The 22,531-nt window shown below is 37.5% G+C and overlaps 1 protein-coding gene across 1 annotated transcript in view; it reads left to right on the forward strand.

Moving 5' to 3' along the window:
* Positions 1-22,531, forward strand: part of LOC146001733 (uncharacterized) — an 83,574-nt gene that overhangs the window by 32,657 nt on the left and 28,386 nt on the right. The window contains exons 8-9 of the mRNA XM_083139432.1: positions 3,127-3,492; positions 6,839-6,919. Of these exons, the coding sequence (XP_082995558.1) occupies positions 3,127-3,492; positions 6,839-6,919 (447 nt within the window). The remainder of the gene's footprint in view (positions 1-3,126; positions 3,493-6,838; positions 6,920-22,531) is intronic.

The following is a 22,531-nucleotide window of genomic DNA, read 5'->3' on the forward strand; positions in this document are numbered from 1 at the left end:
AGAATTGCAATGATATGTTCTAATTTTTCTCCTGTCCCAGCTGTTCAAGTACAGGTCAATTCCTTTATTTTCAAATCATTTCCGAGAGCCCCATTTACAACATGAGGTGCATGCACATGATATAGCACTGCTTTGAAGAAGGGCCAGTGTGTATATACGTATTAGTTACGTCTGCATTATTTTGCCAATCATAATTTGTCCTTCATTTTCAGCACAGCTTCACCTTCATTATACTTCCTGGTATTCACATCATTTTCTCAATATTTAAAAATATTGCTTAACTTCAAGGTTTTTTCCATAACAGCCATGACCACACATTACTACTACCTACTACTAACTGAATATAAACAAGGGATGTATCCAACATGCATTGGCCATATTTGAAGCAACACTAGCACTCAGGTGGTAATTTTAATCATGAATACCAGGAATACTGACAACAAGAATTTGTTAAGGATTTAATGTGAATATATTTGAAGAAGAAAATTTCTCCATTTGTATCAGTGGCGTGGCGTGACTTTTTCAAAAGTGTTACCGGCTATCAGTATGACAATTATGCCTGCTAGATATTACCCCCCCCCCCTTCCCGGTAAAGAAAACATGTTTTCGAGCTAGATATTTTATTCATTTCGTTCTTGTTTTTCAATCAGCACACTGATTTAGCCACAAACAATCCTAGAAAGAACTACCACTCATGAGACAGTTACCACGAAAATCCAATGAATAGTGGTAGACCCTTGTAATTTCGTAGGGGAAGAGGAAGATACACACTTTTCTCGGGCCAGTTTGACGTTTCTGAGGTGAGCACTGGGCAGACGACAGACCTCCGCTTCTGTGTGGAAGGGAAGCACAGCTGTACGTACTACTGTTACCAACTTAGTATTTTGCAGAAAGGTTTGTCCAAATCACGAATCACACCAAGGAACTAAATTTTCGTCTATTACCTAACTGGGCTCAGTTGTAGTTCAATCCAGCCTTGGCTCTGCAGTCTACCTATAGTTGCTTCTCAGAAATGGCATTCCTATTTTAGGTGGGATTTAGCCCTTTTCTGCCAATTCGATGTGACAAGTGAAAACACTGGCTGATCCGGTAGGCATGAACGGCAACAGGGCCCCTTAACAGGCATATGAAGCACACTATACACACTATACACCAAAGTCCTTTCCTGCTCTTTCCTTGCATTGACGCCTACTCCTCCCTTGTTGCCTCTTCAGGGTAGTGGAACGGCCTCCCTCTTCGCTTCTGTCGGCTGCAGAAAAAATGTCCTAGGCAATATCTACTCGACGGCAACAGTGTTCATTAACGTATTTAACAATGTTGTCATTTTATTGAAACAACTTTTTAATTCTTGACATTTTGCTGTTACCTGCGGTAACACCGGCTACATGCACGCCACACCTCTGATTTGTATGTATGTGCGTATACATTAGGGATGGAACAGATTAGTCAGTACTCTATTGATTTCAGCCAATATAGTCATATCTATGTCATGCCCTGTGGAGTGAGCTTGATTTAATCACATTGTGGTTGGTTTCTAAGGGTCATATGACAGTAATTTTTGAAATATATCTTTTTAATATAAAATAAACATCCATTCGCAGTCTAGTGATAGTGCAGCTTGCACTTTTTAGTCAAGAAATACCAGGTGGTTATAATTAAACTGACTGTGTTCAGAGCGGTATAGCACAGGCAACAGTTGCTGGCACCATGTCTGGTGAAATCTGAGCGACATGTCGTATGCTAGCCTTCAGATCAGGCAGAGACCGGATATGTCCCTGATAGACACGATCATTTAAATATCCCCACAACCAGAAGTCACATGGATTTAGGTCGGGTGATCTGGAAGGCCACACATCTGGAAATTGCCTAGATATGATGTGATCATTAGTGAAGGTTTCTCGCAGCAAATCTTTCACTTAGCGAGCGACATGTGGTGTTGCTCCATCTTGCATGAAAATGGTGGTGTGTTCACAGTTCCGTTCTTGTAAAGCTGGAATCATGTGTTGCACAAGGAGGTCCCTATAATGTGCAGATGCCACTGTACACCTAACAGGCCCTCGAGGTGTCATTTCCCCAAAGAAAAACGGACCAAGAATGAAGGAGCTAGTGAACCCACACCAAGCAGTCACGTAAACTGAGTGCAATGGTTTTTCCTGCACAACATGTGGATGAGTTTAACCCCATATGCGACAGTTCTGTGTATTCACTGCATTGTCCAGAGTAAAATGCTCCTTGTTAGTCCACATAATATTCCCCAGCCACATGTCATCCACTTCCATGCGTGCCAAAAACCGATGGGCAAACTCACGACGTTGTGGAATATCTTTGGGGTTTCAATTGGTGCACAGTTTGAATCTTGTAGGGATACCAGTGTAAAATGTACATCAAAACCTTGCGAACTGTTGACCAGGGAAGAGACAATTCACGTACCACAGATCGAGCACAGGTTGCAGAAGTTGAGACATGTGCTGCACGGTCAGCTACAGCAACTTCGTCCACAATTTTCATGGTGATGGGCCGCCTTCCTCTCCCTGATGCGACACCCAATTCACCTGTTTCCTCGAATTTCTTCATCATGTTCTTTAGCCCATTAATTGACATGGGCCCTCTTCTCAGCCCTTTCTGTCGGCGATATTCCCGCAATACAGCATTGCTATTGCTCCCATTCTGGTAAAACAACTTCACTAGCAGTGCACTCTCTTTGCAATAGCCATTGTGTTTTACACGATCAAATTCAACTTTTTTTAATTTTCAACGAACATTCACATCACAAAATGAATCATCAACAAGCATCACCAACAACAACCAGGGAGCTCAAACAACGGTTAGGCAATGCCACCGACGTTGGAATAACATACTGACGTCAGAGTTACGGAAATTTCCACGTTCTGACTGCTTACAGCGCCATATTAACCTGGTGGCAAGAATTGGAACTTTTTTTCATAATTCACGAGCGCATTGCTTCATTAGCTTATCTTCGAAGTTTCAGACTCCTACGCTCATTACAGCCCGTGCTGTACCACTCTGAACACAGTCAGTTTAATTATAATCACCTGGTACTTTATGCATTGCAAACTGAAAGTTTTTTATTGTGTGGATTGTGTAACAACTGTTTTCTGCTTTCAGGATGCTGCATATACTGAATTTTGGATTGATTTTAACCTAGGAAGTGGGAATGTGATAGTTTTCTGTGATGGAAAGTCCTTGCGGGATGATTTGGGGAGCATTCCAAATCCTAGTGGCAAGGAAATGTGGGAAACAATTGTCATAAATAGGGTGTTTGTAACTCAAGTTACACTGTCAGAAACATTGCTTCAGGATGGTCAAACGCAGAGGCTACAAGAGCTGTGCATACTTCTTAGTGCACCCTGCCATTCATTTATTAGCGGATCTCAACCTTGTAATTTACCTCACAAGTCCATGAAAATTTTGTTCAGTCTGCATATTGAACTGCAGCCATTGTTGATTAAGATGTTTCCTCAGCAATTTCAGGTACGTTTTCACTATTCTCCTTCTTATTGTTTCTTTATGTTTACACAATTTAGTATCAAACATCGAATCATTCATTTGCATTTTAGATTTTCTATGTTTTACATCCCACATTAAAACTTTAAGCTGCAGTCACCTGAAAAGCATCAAGCCAAGGTTGCACTGTCTCTATATATATATATACACACAGTGAAACTGCAATTTTATGTTCCTGGATTTTTCATTTTCCCCATTGTACATTCAATCTTCATGGTCCCAACAAGAAAATATCATAAAAGTTTCCTCAATTTTACATTTTCCAGCATTTAAATTTTTTACCCTGGTCCCCTGCAAACATAAAATCAAGGTTTCACTCTAGTGGCTGGCCTTTCATGTTGATACTTAATTTTAATTTCTTTATTTATGTATACATATATGTATATACACTATCTACCAAAAAGTAATTGGGCACCTGTACAAAATGGTTGTCTGGTGGTTCGAACCCTGTTAGAACTTCGTGGAGCCACCTCTTGCTGCTATAACAGCAGCCACCTGTCAGGAATGCTCTCGACTAGTTTGTGGAGAACGTCCATTGGAATGTGTCGCCATTCCTCTTGCAAGATCTCACTCAGTTGGAAAATGGCATTTGGCCGCATTTCCCGAGACCTCACCCGCCGGTCCAATGCATCCCAAATGTGAACAATGTGAATCTCGACTCATCACTCCACAGAACCGCTTTGCACTGTTCCAGTGTCCAGTTGCGACGGTCCAAACACCACTTGAGACGCGAGCTTTATTCACCTTGGTGATATGCGGCTTATGTGCAGCTGCTCTTTCGGAATATCCGAGTTGGTGGGCCTCTGTTCGCAATGTTTCAATGGAAACTAACGCCCCTGTTGCTGCCGTAAACTCCTGTCTGATGGTAGCCATCGGCTGTGTCCTGTTTTTGACAATTTCACGTTTTAGGGTTCTCCGATCTCTGTTAATCAGTTTTTTCGGTCGCCCGGAACGTTCACCATTGTCACAATGTCCATGCACCTTCCACTTATGAAGCAAAAATGCTATTGTTGATTTGGGCCTGTTTAACTTTGCGGCTATGGCCCTGCTAGACAGCCCACTGAGGTGGCAGCCCACAATTATGCCCTTATCAAAGTCTGATAGTTCTGCACTACGTGCCATCTCTTTCACAAGTGGTTCTCTTGCTCACGGAACAACATGAAGGCCACACGAATCAAATTAGATACTACTGTAAATTAACCACCATGCGGCCGCGGTGGCTCAGTCGGTAACGTGTCTGACTACCATGCTCAAGGTCCCGGGTTCGATCCCCGGCCGGTTCAAATCCGGGAACTTTTCTAACGGTGGAAGCGGCCCCGGCGCCTACCCAGCGTCGAATAACATGGGTACCTGGGGGAAACCCTGGGGGGTAAAGGCAGTCAGGGGCGTGATGCTGATCACATCACCCCCACTCACGACCGGATCAAGAAAGTGTGGGGCGTTACCCTCACACCCCCTATACGCCTTCATGGCGTGGTGCTATGCACAGGGGAACACTTTACCTTTTTACCTTTACCTTTTACTGTAAATTAACCACCATCATAGGTGCCCAATTACTTTTTGATAGATAGTGTATATAGGTAAAACTACCAATAATTTTATATATGTATAAATATCTTGAAATGTAGTGCAAAATTCTGCCATTTTGTTATTTTCATGTTCATAAATATATAATTTATGTGCCTTAGTTTTGTCAAGTAATTGTCTAAGGCAGTTCTTTTTCAAAGTCATTTCAGTCAACCAGGACTCACATTAATTCGAGAGATTAATAAATGAACCATTCATGTCTTTCAAGAAACATTTGCAGTGTTATATCTGATTGTTAATCGGTATTGGCAGACATTTTATGTCACCTCATCTGTAATATATGTATTAGGGCTGAGTCAATATGTCAACTTTAAATTTGTCTAGAATATTTATAAACTTTATATAAATAAAAGTTATAAATGCTCAATCACTGTTTGCAAATTGGGGTTTTACAATTACTTGATGATTTGACTAATGAACATTAATCTTCATCATGAAACAGTTGAGAGATTCTTCATGTAAAATCACGTGACATTAAAAGGGTAAACATGTTGTAGTTAGAAAGGATAAAAATTGGACACAGTGTGTTTACATCATTTGGAGTGTGCAGAATGAAGCTATGGAAGAAATGTCAGCTGGCTGTACTATGTCAATCTAGCAGAGTTTTACTTCAAAATATGTTTATAAGATGATCACAGTATTAAAATAGCTGTCATTTGGTAACAAAATCCAGCTTCCCGCAAAATATTGATGCAAAATGTCAACTCTGAATTTTGCATAATTTTCAGGATATTTTAAACTCCAGGCAAGTGTTGCATGATATTTTGCAGACACTGCAAGGCATCAGGACTCCAGAAAAGTATCTGTTAATATCAGTGATTGGATTTGAATTGGTACCTTCCAATACCGATACTGATACATTGGTATCAATATCAGCAGCTACAGCCCTAAATATGGTTCGTGTCATAAACAAGTATTCAGTACTGCACTTAAAATATGTTTTAAAAGACAAACATGTGAATTTTTACCAAGTTTTTGCCATGAACCTCAAATATGCAAAATGAATACCCTACACCTTGTATCAACATGCTTATGAATAAAGAATATAAGTAATTCTTTCCCACTTACTATTTCAAATATTTTGTAGTGGAATTTTTCTGTGTTCAAAATGCAACATGTCAATGAAAATATGCATTTACCACCAAATTAATTTAAAGTGTGAGGAAACTACAAGAGTCCATTAGATCCTGGTTGATAACTAATTTAAACATAATTTTATATTTGCCAGCAAGCCTAGACATAATTGAACTATTATGATAATGCCTTAATTGATTTATTAATATTTAATTTCTAGGGCATATGTTAATTAATGTGTAAAGTTTTTAATAAAATGAAGGTTATTTCCGAGTAAAATTGTTCAACTAAAAAAAAAGAACTTTTACTGGGTCACGGTTTCACGAACAAACATCACATTCACCAAATATTCTGGCTGAAGTGCATCATGCTCTGTCCTCTCTTCCTGTTTGTCTGTCTTAAACGTGAGTGTTATCTGTGAAGTAACTACAGTGAAACCCCGATTTTACGTTCCCGGATTTTACATTTTCCCGCATTATACATTCAATCTTGATGGTCCCAACAGGAAAATGCTATAAAATTTTCCTCGCTTTTACATTTTCCTGTATTTTAAGTTTATTCACCATGGTCCTGAAAAACGTAAAATTGAGGTTTCACTGTATATATATCTCATCACATGATGCTTGTTATCACCCCAAATTTTATTTTGCAGAAACCATCTGAAATATTATGTTCCCCTCGTACCAAATCCAAATATAAGAAGGCATCAGTTGCAGAGCTTGTGAATGATGTGGTGAGTTGTAATATCGAGTACTTTTTTATCTTTTCCTAAATATAAACTGCTGTATGGTTTGTAATATATGGCTGTGAAGCACAAGTTGTGTGTATAATTTATATGTTTCTGTAATGTAAATGCCTTTGTGATGGTTGCCTCTTGCTGCTTAGCCAGGTGTTCGAATGTTAACTTTCTCCCAACGACTTGCTGTCTTTTCAGCTTAACAAAGAGCCTTTGTCCCATAAGGGTTCCCACCCAAGACGAGAGCATACAGCATGCAGCATACAGTTCGAGAGGGTTCAGTTGTTAGTTTGCTTATGGAAAGTGCAAGTAGGGACTCCTGCGTGACCGCTTTAGAAAATTAGTGCTGTGCTAAATAGCACACTCGTAACATGACTTACCAGCATTTTATGAAAGAGAGGGGGTGTGTAGGCACTCCTGAATGTAGCTAGAACGTGGATCTACCGGGTCATAACTGGAAGCTTGTATATACAGAGGAAGGGAGGGTATTGTAAATAAACTGTACATAATTAACCTCCTGAACTGTCATTGCCTGATCCCGATAGGTCATAAGTGCATGTTAGGTAGTAAGGTGTGTTAGAAACCCATCTTCTCGTATAACAAGAAGACAGCTAACCTGGATTATGTAAATAAGGCTGAAACAAAGAGGCTCTGAAACGAAACAAAAACCACGCTATCAGGGTGGCGACAGACCTGGAAAACCTGGAAAACCGGGAAAAGTCAGGGAATTTGAGGTGTTAAAAAAAGTCAGGGAAATGTCAGGGAAAATCGTCTTCATTGACTTCGAACACCCTTTTGACGAAAATTGTTATAACTCGGGCACTATGGGAGCAATCTACTTCGGATAAGTTTTGTTTTGCAGCTAAAACATCAGCGCATGCAACTGTGTACAATTTAGAACACCGGACCGAGGAAGGGGGCTTGAGGGGGGGTCACGTCCCCCGAATTTCAATGGAAAAAACATAAAAATCTGTAGTTTGCCCCTCTTCTCCCGCTATTTTGGGGAGAAGACGCAAACTTTAGTATTCTTTTCAACGAATGGACATTTATCAAGAGAATGAAACATGTTTCATGTTCTTGGGTGCCATACAAGTTGAATAATAAGCCAAAATGTGATATTTTTTTTTAACAGAAAATAGGTAATTTGCATTTTTGGAGGAAAATTGTTATAACTCGGGCACAATGGGAGAAATCTACTTCGGATAAGTTTTGTTTTTCAGCTAAAACATCATAGCATGCAGCCGTGTACAATTCAGAACGCCGAACCGAGGAAGGGAGTTTGGGGGGCGCAACCCCCGAATTTCAATGAAAAAACCATAAAATTCTGGAGTTTGCCCCCTCTTCTCCCGCTATTTGGGAAGAAGGCGCGAACTTTAGTATTATTTTTAAAGAATGGACATTTCTGAAGAGAATGAAACATGTTTCATGTTCTTGGGTGTCATACAAGTTGAATAATAAGCCAAAATGTGATTTCTTTTTTTTTTTTTTTTACGAATAATAGGTAATTAGCATTTTTGGAGGAAAATTGTTATAACTCGGGCACTATTGGAGCAATCTACTTCGGATAAGTTTTGTTTTTCAGCTAAAACATCATAGCATGCAACCGTGTACAATTAAAATCGCCGAACCGAGGAAGGGGGGTTTGCGGGTGTGACCATCGAATTTCAATGGAAAAAAAAATCTGGAGTTTGCCTCCCTCTTCTCTCGCTATTTTCGGAAGAATGCGCAAACCTTAGTATTCTCTTCAAAGAATGGACGATTCCAAAGAGATTGAAACTTGTTTCATGTTCCTGGGTGCCATACAAGTTGAATATTGAGCCAAAATGTGAAACTATTCGGAAATGTGTCATGGATATGTTGCGGAGAGGGACGGGGGGAGGTTGGTCATCAATATGAATTTACCTAGGCTTGCTCCAGACCTGTGTCAGAGTTTCAACCCAAACAGAAGAGTATGAGGGTCCAAAATGCACATTCATTTCGTAATCTGCACCATGATACCATATGGTTTCATCGGGCCAGAACGACCTTACTCTGATGATACCATATAATATTATCGGGGTAAAGGTTAAGCCTCTAAATATTACGTGGAAAACGCATTGAATTATCATTTTTTTCTTGTCCGTATGGGAGTAGTATGGAGACGGAACTGTCAACAGATGGAGGGGATGGGAGCGGGTGGCGCCGTCCGATAGTTGTCAGACGTCGTAGTAAGGCATTTTGTTGGGCAAACTGAAGGAACATGGAAACAAATAGGTTCCATTGAAACATACGATTTTTGTCGAATATCGGCACCCGACAAAGTATCTCACTACAACATGTGACAGAAATTGCATGCATGGGACTCATGATTTTTGTTCGATGTCGGACTGCAACATCCAACAAAAATCGTATGCATAAACAAGAAGAGCTTTAGACTGCAAATATGCTGCTGGAATCTTGTTACTCTTCTGGCTCACTTCACCTCATTTGATGTAGCAGTGCTTTCATCCTCCTGACGTATTACTGGTTTCGCACAAGTTAACATACGTTTACAATCACATTAGATATCAAGAACAATCCAACAAAACTGGACATATATTGAATACTATCACGAAAAAGTGAAACATAAATCTAAATTGGTGAACTTTATAAAAATTGGCAAGTGCATGCTCCCAACCTCAAATTTACTGCAACACTAGTATTGCAATGAAATTAACACCATTTTCTGTCCTGTCTGTTTAAACTCGTGAGAGATGCTCATTAATCTCTAACTGAGTAACGTTAATGTCCAATATTATGAAATAAAATATAATAAATATGTAAATATTTTAATATCATATTTACTCGAATCATTCAATCATAAAAGCAAATCACTTTCTTCAAGAATTGACTTTTTTCTGCCAGCCCTGCTAAATTTTCACTTTCCATCTACTGATTTATACGAGGGGTGGCAGAAAGTAATTTCCGATTGATTTTTCTCAAACGCCAAAACCGTGAAAAATTTTAATTGCTGCGAAGTTATGTTTAGGAATGTGCAGTGATGTCTGGACACATTTTTCGCCCTTTCTAAATATCGAAATAATGCGAATTTGGCATAAAATGTGAATTGTTGGCGTTTTTAGCAATTTTTTTAAAAGAAATGACCTAAAACAACGAAAAATTCCATGAAATCCAACATTCTTGTCTTTTCTAGGCCATGTTTGTGTACATAGAACATGCAAGTTTTCCAACATTTTACTCAATAGTAAACTATAGAGTTATAAGTACATGGAATAATTCCGACAACCACATTAAATCATGTATTTCCCATGATTTTTTCGACTTCTATCAAAACCATTTGCATCACAGAGCAAAGTGGCAGGGTTCTAACGAGAGATCGAGTGCGTATCTACCGCCACACGGGAGCCACATCTTCAGTATTTGTCACGCGAGATGTGTTTTGAATTACCAATCTAAGTTCGCACCATCAGCATTTGTCGAGCGAGAAATAATGGAGCTCAGTCGTTAGGGCGTCTGACTACCATGCGAGAGACCCGGGGTCGATCCCCTGCGGAGGAGAACCGGGATCTTTTCCACCTATTCAAACTGCTCCGGCGCCCACCCAGCGTCACATCAACCGGGTACATGGAGGAAACTTTGATGGATAAAGGTAGCCAGGAGCGTGGTGCTGATCACATCACCGCCGCCTTCAGCCGTGATCAAGAAAGTGTGGGGCCCTAACTTCACACCCCTATGTGAATTTTGAGAAAAATAACTCGGTATAGTAAAAAATAAAAAATAAGAAAATACACCAATTTGAAAAAAAATAAAATATCAAGGTCCCTACCAATTAGGCATAAATAAAACATGAATATCAGTTTAATTTATTGCATTAGTAACAGTGAGTCTTAACCTAATTTTCGGCATAATCACCAACGTTGTTCTGGCATTTGTCGTAGTATGGCACTAAATTTTCTATGCCCATGGTGTATGTGTCTGACAGAATAGACTGGATCTATCTCTACCGCACTGTAGCTGTCAAATCCTTGCCCTGCCAGAAACCTCTTCAGTTAAACAAGGAGATGAAAGTCGGTACATTCAAGGCCAGGGCTGTACAGGGAGTGGTCCAAGATCTCTCACGCAAAGGGCCCGTGTGTACTCAGCTGTATGGGGTTGTGCACATTCAATTGGCTTTCCGTGAATTGTCTGCACCATCATCTGACCATGCACGACATCCTGTCTGCACACCTCACACAATTGCTGGTGGCTCTGTGCCAAATTCTGGGAGTGCATTGTAGGCTAGGCTCGGTGGGAGACTGTATGACAGCTGCAATCTTTAACCTAGATCTGTCCTAAAACGGCTGCATTGCAACTGTACCAGATTACTGCTACATGCCACTTCTTCCTGCCTGCATGGGTGTGTGTCTATCTCTGACCACCAGTGCTGCGTATAGGCACCATTGGAGCTTTTTCAGGATGCCCCTCGTATATGAACTTTCAGAAGCTTTTATTATTAGAGTGTTCCTGTTTTAATGTATGGTTAGCTAAATCAGGTACCTATACAATGCAATTCTATAAATTCCTTGCGTTAAATTTCTAATACCTACATACCCTTTTCGACAGCATTAATGGTATAACTTGACAAGTTTAAAAACAAGACGCTGCAATCCATTGTTTGCGCACCTCACATCACATTTCCGCACTCCATTGTCTGCGGCGACGTTCATTCGCAGTGTTGCAAACTGGAGGGAGCTGAATCCTCTGAGAATTTTCAACGAAATTTGAATGTGAAAGGCATGAATTAGTATCCCGTCACCTACGCTACCTATTGATTGCGCTAAATTCTAAATACATTTTGATATTTTCCCTTTAAACCTTAAATGAATTAAGTTATATTAGGGATATTTCTTACCAGCATTAGAAATGTACGAAATAAAACGATAGAAAAATGAAAAATATATAAACGATAGAACTGAGCTCACCTTCTAAATGTTTTCCAGTTCTCCTTCTTCAGTTTCACTCTCCCACTCATCCGAGTCTGTGTCCGTGTCTGAATCGGCTTCACCAAGTCTAATTCAGTTCATCTACACGCTCGTCCATAAGTCCATCTCTTTCAAGGTAAGAATCTTTGCAGCCAAGAGTAAAGAGCATGAACATTTCAATGCTTTAGAAAAGAACACAGGCAAGAGTGTTATCAGATTGCCTTCTCGTGGTGATTGTTGTACGATAAACAAACGAACCACCACCACCCCACTCGTATTTTTTAAAACAAAAACAAAAAAAAACTGGCCACTGCTCGATGTCGCATTCAGAAAATGAAGTCATTCGCCCTGTAGTTTCTCTTCGTTATAAACCTTAACGCACGTGCGTAATACTACAGTTTACGATCGGCGCACCGCACGCATTTTCAAAGGCCGGATTAAATAAAAATGAACCACTGATATAATAGGAACCTGCATGCACCGTCATGCTAAACACTGAAAATTGTTTGTCATATTTGTTTTGGCTTAATTTTGCTGAGTTGGCACCACTGGTACTCTCAACGCCAGACCAGTGAGTAGAACAGTGGTGGGGAGGATGACGTAATACGAAGTGCTCCGCAGCGATCTGCGCATATCGGGACTTAACTTGTCAGGTTATATAACTGCATGTTGTCAGTTTCACAGTACTTCACTTGGATATACTGCACTGAAGCAGAAATCCCATTGATAATGTAAGGAAATATGACACTTTATTTTGTTTGATGCAATTGTTTCACTTATATGCAAGAGTTAAGTTGTTTGCTTTACAGAGAAGAGAGCTTTATGCATTGAAAAATGAGTCCGCACTCATGGTTCTTGCAAGCAGAGGGTTCCAAACCTCAGTGGAAATATCAACATATAATACCGAGAATGTATAAGGAGACTGATAAATTACAAATTGTATTTCTTAATCAATCACTCTTCACTCTAATTTCATTTAGTCGTAACTTTAAAAATAATGAAGTATTTTATTTTAAACTTACTGCGTATGACAAAATTCCGTAATCCTTCCTTAGCTTGTGAATTGTAATAATTTTCCAAATTCACTATTTTGCAGTTTGAATTCAAATCATAGAGAATAGAGAAATTGAGTCAATTTCATAGAAGATAATATTGGTACTTAACAAATCCATACCTGGATCTGTATGAGTTTATTATTTCCATTTGCAAAAACATCGATTTAGTTTAGTTTGTAATTGTCAGGGAAAAATGTAAATTTTGTCCTGGAAAACCTGGAAAAGTCAGGGAATTTCATTTCTGCTTGTTTGTAGCCACCCTGGCTATACATACAGAGTCATCCCAGTTTGAGAATTCAATTGCTAATACTAACATCTATTTCATAATTGTCAAAGGTGTAAAACTCTGGTAGTTTTCTGGCTTCATTATCAATCTGCAGTAATAGGTTGCACTATTTGTGTATATTTAGTTTTATTAGAGTTGTCAAGCTGTCATCCATGGCAGAGTGGTTAGCACAGCATGCTACAACACCAGGGTTTCTGGGTTCGAATCCCTGCCTGGGCATGGGTGTTCTTTGTGAGTGTCCCTTTATCAATTTCATCATATCATCACTTTTCATCATCTTTCTGATTAGCCAAAAGTGGCAAAAATGCAAAGTAAAATAAACCAAATCAATGAATCAATTAGAGTTGTCAAAAAATAATGCATATTCCGGTGTAATTTCTTTGTTCAGTTAAATAAAACAAAACCCTCCCGTAAGTGCATCTTTCGCCACACTTAGCACACTGGAAGCTTGTGATAGTTATACTGTATTTAGTAGTTTTGCAAACAGTAATTATCAATCATAAGCAGGGTGGTGAGGGTATAATAGATAATTCCCTACCCAGTTTAATCTTTTTTTAGCTTTAGGGGATGATATATATAATAGTCCAATGCTTGGAAGGGAACTACTGAAATTTTACTCTTCTTTGGATATTTTTCCAGTATCACACTGTTTTTTGTAAGTGCTCTAAATGTAAGTGTTTTTGGTTACAGTATGTACACATTGCTTGCATTGTAGAATTATTTCTCTTGTAGTCTACAGTTATTACAAGCATAAAACACAGTTTTTCGTTGTGATGTTTCAGGAGAACACACACTCCCTTCATCAGACATTTATTTTTAGTTTGATTAAAGATAGTTATAACAATGGTTAAAATGTTTTAAACAAAAAAGAATCAGTTATACAATGGATGTTGTCAATGTTAAATTGTTGTAATGTAGCAACTTAACTGTGAAAACAATCAGTTTTATTTTTATTTCAGATAAAAATTTTGATCACATTATTTTTTAATTTATAATGTCCAAATCATGTTCGTGCCATCTTATTGCCATTTTCCTTGCTGTTTGTCCTACATAATCCTTTGAACATGAAAAACTTATATTATATATTCCTGTGGTTTCCACATCTGGTAGGGATTTTCTAATTTTGCATTCATTAAATGTACATTCTAAACTTCTTGGTGATCTAAAAACAATTTTGAAATTAAATCTTCTAAAAATTTTAGCAATTTTATTTGAGAATCCCTTGTGGAATGGAATGCAAACAAATTTCTTTTCAACAGATTTTTCATCGTTTTTCCTTTAGTTTCCTTGTGACTTGTTTTTTGATTTGGTTTATTCTGTTATTGTGAAAGCCATTTTCTTTTGCTATATTAAAAATCTTTTCTTCTTCATTTTTGATATCCTTATTATTAGAACATTGTTATACGAGAATATTCTGAATTGGCATGGTTGTATTTTTCCCCTGCTAGTTTTTTCCTATGGACTGATGTTTGAATAATTGAATAATTGTGTCAGTTGTCTTAATTTTCAGATCCAGAAAATAAATTACATTGTTATTCATGGGCTCGCAAGTGAATTTTATGTGAGAATGTTATTCATTCAACAATTTGAATATGTCCATGATGGTGTTCTAATTTTTAGCAATAATTAGCACATCATCTACCGTCAAATGGGGTAACTTCGTCATAGGGTGACCATATGTCCCGTTTTGACCAGGACAGTCCCATTTTCGAGGCATGTCCCACCCGTCCCGTTTGTTTTATTTAAAAAGCACTATTTGTCCCGTTTAATAACAGTCTAAAAGTTAATGTGAAAACCAATTCTAAATTGGGGAGATATTTCAACTAAAAAAGTGATGCAATAGCAGTATTGCAACACTGCACCATGACAACACAGCTGACTGTTTTTTAAGCACTTCATAACAATCGAAATGTTCTGTTCATTGTCATTGATTGGCCGTAAACCTCAACCTTAGAAGGAAGGAATCATTGTCGTCGAGTAGTTTGCATTGTGAAGTTAGCTTGCGCAGGGGCTGGTTTTGTTTTATGCGTGTTCCGTGAGAATAAGCATGGCCAAGAAGTGATCGTGCAGTTTCAATTCGGATCTGCAAGAAGAATTCAAATTTCTTCGTTTAGACTCAAACTCAAAAGATAATTCTCGTGTTGCATGTCAGATATGTGGTGTACGTTTTTCGGGTCTCTCACGGCAGAAGAAGTGACATTAACCAACACGTCGTTTCAAAGAAACACAAAGAGGCTTGGAAAAGCAAAATGTAGCACCTCTAGTGTCACGTCACTCTTTGAGAAAGTTCAAGACAAGAAAGTTTTCGCTAGTGAAGGAGTTTTTCCGTATCATAGTGTGAAACATGGACATATCTTTCGATCAAATGACTGCACATCGAAGTTAATAAAGAAGCTTTAAGAACCAAAATATTCCGTGGCTCGCACTAAGGGTGAAGCGATTGTGTGTAACGTGTTGGCACCGTTATTTTTGGAGGATGTGAGGAATAATTTGGCATCTTGCTCGAGAGTTACGCTAAGTATTGACCCTTCTAAGAAGAAATCTGAGAAACTGTTCCCTGTGTTAGTAAGATATTTCCTTCCTGCGACTGGTATTCACACAAAAATTCTTGAATTTGCATCACTGCCGGGTGAATGTTCTGAACTTCAATGCTCGCTGTTGACAAAGGTAATCGAAACATATAATTTGCAAGATAAAGTTGTGGGACTTTGTGCCGATAACATTAATAAAAACTTCGGTGGTGTAAATAGGCGTGAAAAAAACAATGTGTGGCAAAGGCTTCAGTCTCAAATCGGCAAGGAACTAATTGGAATAGGTTGTGGTGCACATATCGTTCACAATTGTTTGCAAACCGCCGTGGACTGTCTTCCTGGAAAGGTTTGCTCTGAAATTGTACAAATATTTTCATATGTACACAGTTTGTGTAGAACAACTTAAAGATTTTTGCAGTTTTGCTGGTGTGGAATATGCAAAACTTCTGGAACATGGAAATACCCGTTTCTTGACATTAGGACCAGCACTGAAAAGAATCTTAAATATTTTCGCAGGACTGCATTCCTACTTTCTTTCGCAAGAAAAGCCTCCCCTTATTTTAAAAAAAACTATTTTGTGACCCTACTTTTGAACTGTATCTAATGTTTGTGATTGATCAATGTCAGATTTTTGAAGAGACAATACTTATGAGAGAGAGGGATGACATATCAGCCACAGAGTCTTCATGCCACATTTCTTTATTAAAGAAGAAACTGATTGGAAGACAAGAAGAAAGATTTGCCACTACTTGGGTTAGAACCCATTTGTACTCTTTAGAAGATTCTGGTGATATTAGAAGATTCTGGTGATATTAGAAGTGAAGAATATCTAGCTACTGTTGATATTTTTTACAAAACCTGCTTGGAATACCTTGAAAAATGGGAAACTAGTTATGGTGGAGCTGAGAATTTTCAGTGGGTTCTTCTGCAGAGTATACCTAGTTGGCGTGATATCCAAAATAGTATGTCAACAATTCCTGAGAAATTAATAAATGTTCATATATTTGCTACTTTCGAAGACGAAACAAAACTGTTTGATCAGTTGTAGTGTGCGAGAGAAATCACAATACAACTCCAAAAGAACTGGGAAGAAAATGTTTGTATTTCGGATAAATGGGTACAGGTGTGTAGTAAGTTGGAAGCAAACCACATAAAGTATGACGTCCTATTAAAAGCTGTGGAAATAGTGTTGTGCTTGCCTGGAACATCTACCCCCGTTGAGTGTGTTTTTTCAATCGTGAACAATATGTGGACTGATGAAAAATCATCCTTGCATGTATCAACAATGAAGTCTCTCTTGCTGGTGCGAGTAAATTTCACCGAGAGTTGCAGGGAGTTTTATGAACGATTACTGAAGAATCGTTCTTCAGATAAATACTTTTGGCAGTCTTCAACTTCAACTTCTGTGTGATATTTATATCAAAGAGTGATCCGAAGGGACCAGGCATGTAAGTATGTATGTAAGTAGCGTAACAATTATTATAAAGAAAATATAAATACAATTTTGCAACATGAGATCATATTTTATTTATTGTTTGTGATGTGATCAATGTATTCATATAATCGATAACTAATATATTTAATATGTCAATAATGACAATAATTTAATAATTAGATGTAACGTACTTTCAGAAATCGGGGGTTGGGGGTTAAACAGCTCTTTGGGATGTCCCGTTTTGGAAGCGAAATATTATGTGATGTCCCGTTTTGGGGGCAAAATATTATGGTCACCCTACTTCATTATGAGAGCGATAGATGTCGGTAGGGGTCACATGCTGATGGAACAAAGGGAGAGTGAAGGCACACACATGCAGTTGTGGAGCGCACATCAAGGGAGGAAGTGTGTTGTGTGCAAATGCATTGAGCTTTGGCCCTGTTTGCAGCATTTTCTCGTGCATGATGCCGGACATGTAAGAATGGTTGGTGGTCGGAAATATCAGAACTATAAGATTGTTCCTGGCGGCAGTATTGAGCCATGGCAAATTAGAAATACCGGTAACACGAATGGTCGCACAGGGGAATCGTCCACTGAAGATCTGTACGTGATACTCAAGTGTGATTACAGTACGTACAGGGGACCTGATGGGCTTTGGTGCTTTTCATGTATGAAATGAATTTGTGGTGTGTGTAACAAGAGATCCAAAGACAAATATTACACGTGTGAGGCATGTGAAGATGATGACTGATTGTATTGTCTATGTTTTGTATGGAAACACCTTGCTCTTTGTTCCCTTATGATACATGTGCTGAACTTGTTTTGTTTTCAAACACGTAAGATTTCAATGTTTAAAAACCAATAAAAAAAAAAAAAGAATAAAAGAGACACAAACGTCACTACCTTGACAAGAGAATATATTTTGCAATTCATACCATTTTGCGTTACGATCTTACCTGTTCATGGGGGTAATTTTGACCTGCTAGGAACGTAAGCAGAGATGACGAAGTTACCCCATTAGCTGGGATAACTTTGTCACAAAAATGCTGACGTATTTGCCCCCCCCCCTAATATTTTGGAATTTCTTCGGTATTCCTTCAGTACATCTATAAAGGACAAATTGTTCCTCGCATATAATTTTCGTGTTGTCACTCGTCACGGATTTTGCAGAGCACATTAGAATATGCCAAAATCTGTACGAAGTTACCCCGTTTGATGGTACATATCTGATGTAGAGTATGATATCTGCACCTATCTGATTAACAATTGGAGATTCTATGTAATGAAGGAAAATGCTGGAGATGATTTCGGATACTGGGTTTCCCATTGATAATAGTTTTTCTTGTATGTACGCATTGCTTGCATGATAGAATTATTTTCCTGTAGTTTACGGTTATTACAAGCATAAGAAAACAGTTTTTTCTTTGTGACGTTTCAGGAGAACACACGCTCCTTTCATCAGACATTTATTTTCATTTTGACTAAAGATACAGTTATAACAATGGTTAGTAATTTTTTAAACAAAAAGAATCTGTTATATAATGGATGTTGTTAATGTTACATTGTTGTAATATAGCAACTTAACTGTGAAAAAAGCAGTCTATTTTATTTTTATTTTAGAATTTTTTAAATTATGAATCCCAAATATCATCAGGTAATTCAAATTCATCATTGTTTTCACAAAGTCTCTTGATGTTTTCTGTTACATTAAATTTTAAAGATGGTGGCTTACTCCATTTGTGAAAAAGAAAACTCCACACTGGATCTATGTTACCATTTTCATTATTTAATTTATTCCAGTGTTCTTCTGCAATGAACGAGGCTTCCCAGACATTCAACTCTGTGTTTCCCGTTAATCTTTTTAAAACCCTTCTCTTTTTAATCAAATGCTTCTCTTCGATGATATGAGTTGACAAACCTGTTCTTGGGTTTAGATTTATAATGTCCAAATCATGTTCGTGCCATCTTATTGCCATTTTCCTTGCTGTTTGTCCCACATAATTTTTTGAACATGAACAACTTATATTATATATTCCTGTGGTTTCCACATCTGGTAGCGAGTTTCTCATTTTGAATTCATTAAATGTACATTCCAAACTTCTTGGTGCTTTAAAAACAATTTTGAAATTAAAACTTTTAAAAATTTTTGCAATTTTATGTGAGAATCCCTTGTGGAATGGAATGCACACAAATTTCTTTTCAACAGATTTTTCATCTTTGTCTGTATTTCTCTTTTCCTTTAGTTTTCTTGCAACTTGTTTTTTGATTTGGTTTATTCTGTTAGTGTGAAAGCCATTTTCTTTTGCTATATTAAAGAGCCTTTCTTCTTCATTTTTGATATCCTCATTATTAGAACATAGTCTTTGTGCTCTCAGGAAAAAATGTAAAAATATGTTATCCATTGTTATACGCGAATGTTCTGATTTGGCATGGATGTATTTTTCCCCCGCTAATTTTTTTCTATGGACTGATGTTTGAATTGTTGAGTCAGTTGTCTTAATTTGCAGATCAAGGAAAGAAATTACATTGTTATTCATGGGTTCGCAAGTGAATTTTATGCGACGATGTGATTCATTTAACGATTTAAATACGTCCATGATGGTGTTCTCATTTTTAGCAATAATTAGCACATCATCTACATATCTGATGTAGAGTTTGATATCCGCACCTATCGCATTAACAATTGGAGATTCTATGTAATGAAGGAAAATGCTGGAGATGATTCCGGATACTGGGTTTCCCATTGATAGACCATTATTTTGCTGATAGATTTTGCCATCAAATATAAAGTAATTGTAATTTGCACATACAGTAAACCATCGAACCATTTCCCATGATTCTACTGGGTTAACCTTCATCTCAATAAGCCATCTGTGTAATGCATCTGTGGCACCTTCTATTGGGACACTAGGATATAAATTTTCAACATCAAAACTTGCAATACGATACTCACTATTCCAAACAATATTTTTTAGTTTCTGTTTGACTTCATATGCATTTTTAACACTGAATGGTGTTTGTTGTTTAATTATAGCAAGTCTTTCAACTAAATATTTGGATAGTTTGTATGCAGGATGTGTGAAAGTTGCAATGATGGGTCGTATTGGAGTTCCCGGTTTGTGAGTTTTTGGTAGTCCAAAGGCAATCGGCAGGGTTGAATTTTTGACAATGAGTTTTTTCTTCATTTCTCTTGGTATCGTGATACTGCTTTCAATTACTTTCTTTACCTCATTTATTATTTTAGTTATAGGGTTTCGAGAGGTTTCTGTGAAATTGTTTAATTTGAAACATTCTTCCATTTTTTCTTTATAGTCCTTAATTCGGATAAGGACAGGTTTATTTTCCTTGTCCGATTTTATTAAGAAAATGTCGTTTTCTTTCAACCAGATCTTGAAACCATGAACTTTTTTCCCCAACCTTATATGCTCTTTCTCCCGTTCTGTGTATTTTGGACCTCTGTTAGTTCTTCTGTTGTATTCAAAACTTAAACGTTCATCAAGAGCATCATGTGTGAGACTTCGTAATTTTCTTTTTTCCTCCTCATCATCTAAGAAATTCAGTGCTTTCTCTATTGAAATCACGAAATCTTCCTTGTGTATATAAGCACTACCAACTGAAAATTTCATTCCGAATTGAAAAATTTCTATATACTCATCAGGTACCTCAATATCCGTAAGATTTATAAATAATCTGTTGTCAATGTTCTTAGTTTCTATTTTACCAGTGACATTAACTGCTTCCCTTCTTTCATTGTTGTTGTATATAACTTGTTCTTCTTGAATTAGCTGGTAGAATTTCCTATCAAGTCTCCTTTCTGAAAGCTTGCTGTAGTGTTCTACAACTTGTTCTGTAGCTCTGTTTACTTTATCCCATATGAGTGGGTGCAAAGAATTTGACAATGTTATGTGGAGATCATATGTCTTTCGAGAAAGGCTGTCCAATTCTGAGTACGAGTCCCTGATTAGGCGTCCTATCATTAACATTTGTAGCTTTCCTTTAAAATCACTGGTGTAGGTATTACGAGTTCGAACTTTCCACTTCAAAAAATTTGGCACTATATTGTTTAACTTGCATCTTCTCAAAAATCTGATTCTCTGAAGTGTCGTTTGAATCTTGATTTGATATTTCTGGAATGTACGTACCTCTCTCCCCGTAATAGATGAATAATAGTTTTTCTTGTATGTACGCATTGCTTGCATGATAGAATTATTTTCCTGTAGTTTACGGTTATTACAAGCATAAGAAAACAGTTTTTTCTTTGTGACGTTTCAGGAGAACACACGCTCCTTTCATCAGACATTTATTTTCATTTTGACTAAAGATACAGTTATAACAATGGTTAGTAATTTTTAAACAAAAAGAATCTGTTATATAATGGATGTTGTTAATGTTACATTGTTGTAATATAGCAACTTAACTGTGAAAAAAGCAGTCTATTTTATTTTTATTTTAGAATTTTTTAAATTATGAATCCCAAATATCATCAGGTAATTCAAATTCATCATTGTTTTCACAAAGTCTCTTGATGTTTTCTGTTACATTAAATTTTAAAGATGGTGGCTTACTCCATTTGTGAAAAAGAAAACTCCACACTGGATCTATGTTACCATTTTCATTATTTAATTTATTCCAGTGTTCTTCTGCAATGAACGAGGCTTCCCAGACATTCAACTCTGTGTTTCCCGTTAATCTTTATATACAACAACAATGAAAGAAGGGAAGCAGTTAATGTCACTGGTAAAATAGAAACTAAGAACATTGACAACAGATTATTTATAAATCTTACGGATATTGAGGTACCTGATGAGTATATAGAAATTTTTCAATTCGGAATGAAATTTTCAGTTGGTAGTGCTTATATACACAAGGAAGATTTCGTGATTTCAATAGAGAAAGCACTGAATTTCTTAGATGATGAGGAGGAAAAAAGAAAATTACGAAGTCTCACACATGATGCTCTTGATGAACGTTTAAGTTTTGAATACAACAGAAGAACTAACAGAGGTCCAAAATACACAGAACGGGAGAAAGAGCATATAAGGTTGGGGAAAAAAGTTCATGGTTTCAAGATCTGGTTGAAAGAAAACGACATTTTCTTAATAAAATCGGACAAGGAAAATAAACCTGTCCTTATCCGAATTAAGGACTATAAAGAAAAAATGGAAGAATGTTTCAAATTAAACAATTTCACAGAAACCTCTCGAAACCCTATAACTAAAATAATAAATGAGGTAAAGAAAGTAATTGAAAGCAGTATCACGATACCAAGAGAAATGAAGAAAAAACTCATTGTCAAAAATTCAACCCTGCCGATTGCCTTTGGACTACCAAAAACTCACAAACCGGGAACTCCAATACGACC

Source organism: Lepisma saccharinum, chromosome 1 (assembly GCF_977018435.1).
Source record: "Lepisma saccharinum chromosome 1, izLepSacc3.1, whole genome shotgun sequence".
NCBI classification, from domain to species: Eukaryota; Metazoa; Arthropoda; class Insecta; order Zygentoma; family Lepismatidae; genus Lepisma; species Lepisma saccharinum.